This window comes from Loxodonta africana, chromosome 7 (assembly GCF_030014295.1).
Source record: "Loxodonta africana isolate mLoxAfr1 chromosome 7, mLoxAfr1.hap2, whole genome shotgun sequence".
Classification (NCBI taxonomy): domain Eukaryota; kingdom Metazoa; phylum Chordata; class Mammalia; order Proboscidea; family Elephantidae; genus Loxodonta; species Loxodonta africana.
The window spans coordinates 15,618,524-15,626,346 of NC_087348.1; the positions used below are offsets into that span (position 1 = coordinate 15,618,524).

Below are 7,823 nucleotides of genomic sequence, written 5' to 3' on the forward strand. Positions count from 1 at the left end.
CCAGGTGACTATGAGTGCTTTCCCCACCTCACTGTGTCCACTCAGCTTTTGTCTTCACAGAGCTAGCTTTGCTCTACCTAAATCCGGGTTTAAACCAACATTACACCTATCCTTCTCAGAAAGGCTTAATTAGCAAGCAATTTTTTCCACCTGATGCATACATAGCTAAGGACAGCGAGAAAGAAATGGAAATATGAGGTGAGTGTGTGTGGGTGTGAGAGAGAGGGAAAGAAAGAGACAGGCAGAGGGAGAATAAGGAGGACACGGAGGATAGGGGACAGCAACTTGAAGGCAGATGAATACAGAGTCAGAGCCAAAGATGGAGAGAGATTGGCTCTGGATATAAAGGTAAGAAAAGAGGAACTACTAAACCTTTAAATGCCAGTGCGTCCCCCATCCCTTTTTCCTGGAAGACATTTTGCAATGAAAGATAAATAATTCCAAAAGGCACAAGCAGAACATTTACACCATGGGAATTAAGGAGGAGTGGTTGGGATAGCCCAGTCTGATTTGCAGATTTGCACCTTATTCCTGACTTCACCTCTGCCGAGTTGTACAAAGTTGAAACCTGTTAAGAGCCTAAGAGCTGTCTCTGGAGATAGTTCCAACGTAGGACACAGACTTTACATGGGATGGTGAGGACAGTAATAACCACATTCACTGCTGTATCGCACACTAGAAATAACAAAGCATTTTCTGTTAATGTATCTTTTAACTACAACAGAATTGCCCCCTAGCATGGAAGACACTACGCAATAACCACAACAATCGACTCAAACATACCAAAGATCATGAAGATGGTGCAGGACTGGGCAACATTTTGTTCTGTTACACAAAATGTCACCACGAGTTGGTGCCCACTCAGTGGCAACAAACAACAGGAAAAACAGAATATAGGTGTTGCAGGTATTCTAATCCCCATTTTACAGATGAAGAACCTGAGATTGAGAAGCAAGAAATATTTCAAAAATAATATAATCAGGAAAAAGGAAAAGTTTAAAACCAAGTCTTCTTGGTCACCTCCTCTCCACATTTTTCAGATTAAAAAAAAAAACAAAGAACCTGTTGCTGACAAGTCAATTCCAATTCCTAGTGACCCTATAGTATAATCATTCAGTTACTATCTCCCTGAACAATGTTCCAGGTAAACATCCAGAGTACTCATTATGTTTGGGGCAGCAAGAACCTCATCATTGCTCTCTTCAAAGCATCCTTAAGCTCTCTGTTCCTCATGCTGTAGATCAAGGGGTTCAGCACAGGAGTGATGAATGTGTAAACCACGGACACTACCTGGCCCCTCTCAGGAGAGTACCGGGAGCTGGGGCACAAGTAGATGAGGCTCCCACATCCATACTGGAGGAGGACCACAGTGAGATGGGAGGAGCAGGTGGAGAAGGCTTTATGCCTTCCCTCTGCAGAGCAGATCTTCAGGATGGCAGCCACAATGAAGACATAGGAGAGAATGATGAGCAGAAATGGGATGGTGAGGACAGTGACGCCGACCACAAACAGAGTGGCCTCGTGAACCCGGGTATCTGCACAGGCTAGTCTCATGACAGGGAGGACATCACAATAGAAGAGGCTGATTTCTTTACTGCTGCAGAAGGGGAGTCGGAAGATGAGCACAGTCAACTGCACGGCCAAGGTAAATCCCAGCACCAGAGACCCCAGGGTCATTTGGGCACACAACCGTCGGCTCATGATATGAGTGTAATGTAGAGGGTGACAGATGGCCACAAACCGATCATAGGCCATGAGGGCCAGCAGAATGCAATCAGCGCTGCCCAGAAAGATGAAGAAGAACATCTGGGTGCCACACCCAGGAAGGGAGATTATGGTTCTCTCAGGGGACAGGATGCTGGCCAGAGTCAGAGGGGCAATGGTGGAAGAATAGCAGATCTCCAGGGCTGCCAAGTTGGCCAGGAAGAAGTACATGGGGGTGTGGAGAGAATGGTGGATCCAGATGATGATGGAAATGGAGAAGTTTCCACTGATGCTGACCAGGTACATAATCAGGAAGGCCACAAAAATCAACATCTGCACCTCAGAGAGTTTGGAAAAGGGACGGAAGTGGAAATGAATCATCTCAGTTTGGTTGGCATCCTCCATGTGCTTAAAACATCAAGCCTTCTAGTGGCACAAGCACTAGAGAATTGAGAATAGATAAATGTTAGGTGGTGGATGACCCACACAACTCTTGACCTCATACTTCCTAGGCCTCCTCAACTCCAACCACCTTTACCTCCAGTCTAAATTGAGCTACTCACTTCCTGTAGGAGCTTTTGCTCCTACCATCCAGTAATAGTTTACCACCAAAATCCTAAACCACAATATCCAGTTCCCAGACCACAAACCCTTCTCCTCCCAGTATTCTCATTCCTTGAATCCTTGGCAATCAAAACCATGGATATGGAGTTAGACCATCTAGCTTTCAATCCCTGATCTGCCAGTTAACAACTGTGTGATGTTGGAAAACCTGCTGAAACTTTCTGATTCAACCTCTTCATCGTTAAAGTAGAGATGACAATAAGGCACAACTCTTAGGGTTGCTGTCAGAAGTAAACGTGTCTGGCCCCCTATTAAACGCTCCATAAATGCTGACATTAACCATTAATACTAAATAATCTTACTCTTCAAGCCCACCTTGATGCCTCCAAAACAAAAAAACCGTTGCGGTCAAGTCGAGCCCTGATTCATAGTGACCCATGCACAACATAATAAAATGCTGTCAGTCCTGTGCCATCCCCACCACCAGTTGTGGCTTGGACCACTGTTATCCACAGGGTTTTCATTAGCTGATTTTTGAAAGTAGATCTCCAGCCCTTTCTTCCTAGTCCATCTTAGTCTGGAAGCTCTGCTGAAACCTTTTCAGCATCACAGCAACACACAAGCCTCCACTGACAGATGGTGGCTACACATGAGGTACATTGGCCAGGAATTGAACCCAGGTCTCCTGCAAGGAAACCAAGAATTGTACCATACTTAAGGTAATATCCACCATCTCTGTTTCAAGTTGAACATGGCTAAACAAGATCACAAAACTCATTAACTGGTGCCATGACAAAGTTACAGTGCCAGTATAAACATTAACATGGTCCCCAATCTTGAGTCCCTGATCAGCTCCACTTGCTGTTCCCAGCCAAGACTATTGAAAATTTCCCTGGTCTCCTTAAGTCCCCTCTTCTGACACCTCCTCCATCACTCATAAGGATGACCTGTCTCCAACGTCCAGGAAAAAATAACAGAAGCCACGTAGAGGTAATTCACCATCATTCTCACTAGCTCTGGTCCTATAACATTCTCTGCCTACCCATATATCCTTAATGCCTTCTTATATGTCTCCACAGAAGTGTCTCTCCTCTACAAGGCTAGTTGTAGACTCAGCCACTTCTGCTTCCTCAGGGATTGTGTGCCTCTCTCTCCAAGATCAGCCTCTACTCCCCCGCTTCAATAACTTTATCTCCCACTGTACAAAGCAACTACCTTCTGTCTTACATCACCTTCTGCATTCCCCCCGTCTGATTCGATGGCAACTGTTTTTTTTTTTTTTCAATGATCCTAGTTTTGAGCATATTATCCAATAAGCAAGGTAAGCATAATGCTTACCTTGCTTACCAGATTATCTGTAGTGAACAATTTCACATTTTTTCACCACATCAAAAATTCTGCTTCTAGGTATGGCTGGCATACGTCTCTCTCCCAATTCCACAGCACCTTCCTACAGAATCAAAGCCTCATTTTAAATTTACAGTCTCTGACAGGCGTGGATGACCCAGTAGGCAAGGTAAGCACAGGCTTACTTGTACTTAAGGTCTAATCTGTAGTTGAACAATTTCACATAGATTAACAGTGCTTACCTTGCTTACTGGTTTGTCCGCCCCATCCTCAGACCTAGTATCTCTTTTTCTAATTAACTTTTGCATTTTATCCTTTGTAAATTGATTTTGATTTCATTGTACCTAGGGTTTTATTTGAGGCATTGGTGGTTCAGTGGTAGAATTCTTGCCTTCCATGCAGGAGACCCAAATTTGATTCCCAGCCAACGCACCTCATCCACAATCACCCCCCGTCTGTCAGTGAAGGCTTTCATGTCCAATAGGTTTCATCAGAGCATCCAGACTAAGAAGGACTAGGAAGAAAGGCCTGATGACCTTCTTCAGAAAATCAGCCAAAGAAAACCCTACAGACTACAGTGATTTGAGCCACAAATGGTCCTGGGGATGGTGCAGTACCAGGCAGAGTTTTGTCCCATTGTGCGTGGAGTCACCATGAATCCAGGGCTGACTCCACAGCAGCTGATAACAGCAACAACAGGCTTTTATTGTAACGTACTCTATTTTTAGGAAAATTTAAAACGTAATAAATTTATTAGAAATATATTCTTGCCTTTTTTGTCTTCATCCAAGGCACTGATGAGTGAACGAGAAATATCCTCACTTTCCAGTTCCAAGTTTGCTCCTCCTCAGGGGTATAAAAGTGACAAGACTATGAACTTCGTTTGTAGCTAAAAGTTCTCTTCCATCATCTATCTTATACGCTTTTGCTGCTGCGTAGTACCTTACTAGTTGAAGGTCAGGTTGGCAAACTCCAAGTCTCTTCTTATCCAGGATGTATAGGTGCACACCCTTGGCAATGTCGTGCCCTCTTTGTTGGATCTTTTTCATGGCTACAGTACTGCCTCCTTGGTCCCTGCCATGGATTGAATTGTTTCCCCAAAAAATATCTGTGAACTTGGCTGGGCCATGATTCCTAGTATTGTGTGATTGTCTACCATTTTGTCATTTGATATGATTTTCCTACGTGTTATAAATCCTGTCTCTATGATGTTGATGAGACAGGATTGAGGACAGTTACGTTAATGAGGCAGAACTCAATCTACAAGACTAGATTGTGTCTCAAACCAATCTCTTCTGAGATCTAAAAGAGAGAAGCTAGCAGAGAGACTTAGGGACCTCACACCACCATGAAACAAGCCCCCGCACTTAGAAGCTCCTCAACCAAGGGAAGATTGATGACAAAGACTGCCTCCAGAGCTGACTGAGAGAGAAAACTTACCCCTGGAGCTGAGACCCTGAATTTGGGCTTGTAGCCTACCAGGCTGTGAGAGAACAAATTTCTCTTTGTTCAAGCCATCCTTTTGTGGTATTTCTGTTATAGCAGCACTTGATAACTAAGACAGTCCTTATACACAGTGAGAGCCCCTCCTTTTTCATAAAGACCCTCACCTTTGCATACTCCTTTACCTTCCTTTCTCGCAGGGTGCAATAAATAGGGCTCTTCTTGCATCCATCCACTGACAGGTGTTTACTGAGCATCTACCATCTACCAGGCACTGGGTGTGTAACTCAGAAACTAAGCAGATTATATTATCTGGTGTCTCAAAAAAACATATCCTTCTCTTCCAAAGGAGGGTAAATAACTCTTTCTCCTGACTCTCATTCAACCCAGGAAATTCATCACATTTCAAGATAGAGAGACTTATCCCTCTTCTCTCACCCTTAGCTGCAGAGTGTCTGTTTTGAAACTTATGGTGGTGGTCTCCTTGACATAATTTGTCACTTCCTTAGTTCCAGGAGATTGAACTAATGTTCTAGTTTATGTGTAACTTCACACCGGTAAGCCCCTCCTGCAGTCAAGATCAATATCAGTAGGGTGCATTGGTCCATTTGCCTGGGTCTAGACCACACAACAGCTTAATTTCCTGGTCTTCCATTTACCCTCCTTTCCTTCAGCCCAGAAAGCCCAGCAACCACATCCTTCCCTGAAGGTGAATGAAGCCCAAGGTGTGATCTACTTCTTAATATCCTAGAATCCATGGAGGCAGAGTCTGGGAGAAGCCACCCATCACTGATGGAAACACACTTCTAGATCTTGTTAAAAATCCCTCCTATGCCGCCTCTTCACAAGGGACTTTGGGACTTGCGGAGATAGAATTCTGGGTTATCTCTGAACTCTCACTTCTTCTTTTCTCATTTCTAGAGAATTCCCTGTCTGCTTTGGTTCCATAAATTCCCAAGAGGCTTACCTAACCTTCCAATTGACCATCCCCAGTACGTCAATATTTGAGCACAAACAGGAATTGTTTGGGGATGTGATATTCCAGAGTGGGTTAATTGCTACTAGACTTTGGTATATTTTAATGATTGCCTAAATTTTGTTTTTCTGTGGTTGAGGTAGTTTGGTGAAATAGTTTTAATTTATTGAAGTAGAAGTTAATTTTTTGCATCTAACCAAATTCTAAGAATTCAAGTGTCCTCTGTTAAATCTAGCTAATTCTGATACATATAAATTTCCCACTCTCCTCCAAAAAGGAAGATTAGCTCTGACTCCCTGCTCTGAGGTTGCTTTGTGCCTACCACTGTGATAGCACTTACCACCCTGCATTGTGATAATTACTTTATTTGTTCCTCCACCCCTACTGGAATATATCCCAATAGCAACAACTGATTGAACTCAGTACTGCATTGCCTAGTGTGGTACTAAACACATTACAGAGGCCTAACCTTTGCCATTTAGTCGATTCTGACTAATGGCAACCTCATGTGATAGAAGAACTGTTCCATAGGGTTTTCTTGACTATAATTTTTAATCCTCTTTAGAAGCAGATCAACAGGCCTTCCTTCCACAGCACAGGTGGATGAATTGGAACTGCCAGCCTTTATGTTTGTGGTGGAGACCAAGCCATTTATGCACCCAGGGACCTGAAATGGATGACTTAGTATTCACTTACTGTAGAATGTTATATCTGTTCATTCATTCTTTTACCAAATATTGGTTAAGACCTTGCCACATTCTCTATAAATTAAATATTTTATACCAGTTCTGCTATTGATCACAGTAATGGTAATTATAAAATGTAGATAAAAATTTATTCAAACTTGGTCTTCCATGAACAACCCGCATGATTTTTTTTCTTTTTTTATTGGCTATTGATTTTTTTTTTAATATTTATCTTGACTTAAATTTAACTCACTCACTTTTCTGTAACCTACCAATGTATACTATGCTAGTTAGATTCTTATACTTCATCTGGGGAGAGAGATAAGCATCTTCCCCACAGAAAGCCAGAGTCAGCAGAGCAATGTTGGTGGAGTAGCCAATCTCCAGCATGGACAATACAAAAAGGAGCAAATATATTAGGGTATGGAGGGAAGTATCACACCAGACTGTGAGCCCAATGGTGACATTTCCAAACATGCTTCCCAGGTGCAACAGTAAAAAGGCCACAAATATGAAGAAAGCCACTTCCAGGTGTGTTGAAAAGGGGAAGAAGTGGAAGTATACCATTCCCATCAGGTTTTCTTTTTCAGTTAGACCTGGCACAAAGAAAGAGGTCATGGGCAAAGTGACTCACCTGTGTCATTGAGGCTGGAACAGGTCCAGCTGTGTTAAAAACACGGTCTGCAATCCCTGAGTACTTATCTCATTGCTTCTTTTGGAGTTCAATCTATGTTATCTTGCCACCTCCCTGCTTAATCTACTAGCTCGGAGACTGTCTTAGGCTGGGTTCTCTAGAGAAGCAAAACCAGTGCAGTGTACAAATATGCATATATAAAAAGAGATTTATATCAAGGAAGTGGATCACACAGTTGTAGAGACTGGAAAATCCAAAGTCCGTGGGTCAGGCTGGAGGCTTCTGTTTACTCGCATAGCCGCAGATGCTGGCGAATCCAAGATCAGAAGGTCAAATAGCAGGCCTTTGGCTCACAGACTGTGGAGGCCCATGAATCCCAAGATCAGCAGGTATGACAGCATTTAAGCTGCTGGCTCAAGTCTCAAGAGCTGAGGGTCAGGTGAACAGAAGTCAGAGCAAGTAAAAACTG

At 43.1% G+C, this 7,823-nt stretch overlaps 1 protein-coding gene across 1 annotated transcript; it reads right to left on the reverse strand.

Annotated features, from left to right (window-relative positions):
- Positions 1 to 1,164: 1,164 nt before the first annotated feature.
- Positions 1,165 to 2,361, reverse strand: LOC100662890 (olfactory receptor 10V1-like). Its single transcript, XM_003419516.3, has one exon. It carries the CDS (start codon positions 2,107 to 2,109, stop codon positions 1,165 to 1,167), a length of 945 nt encoding a protein of 314 aa, XP_003419564.1. The 5' UTR covers positions 2,110 to 2,361.
- Between the last annotated feature and the right edge of the window lie 5,462 nt (positions 2,362 to 7,823).

Excerpts from the sequence above, each read along its gene's own strand:
- LOC100662890 (XM_003419516.3), bottom strand. The coding sequence starts at position 2,109 with ATGGAGGATGCCAACCAAACTGAGATGATTCATTTCCACTTCCGTCCC.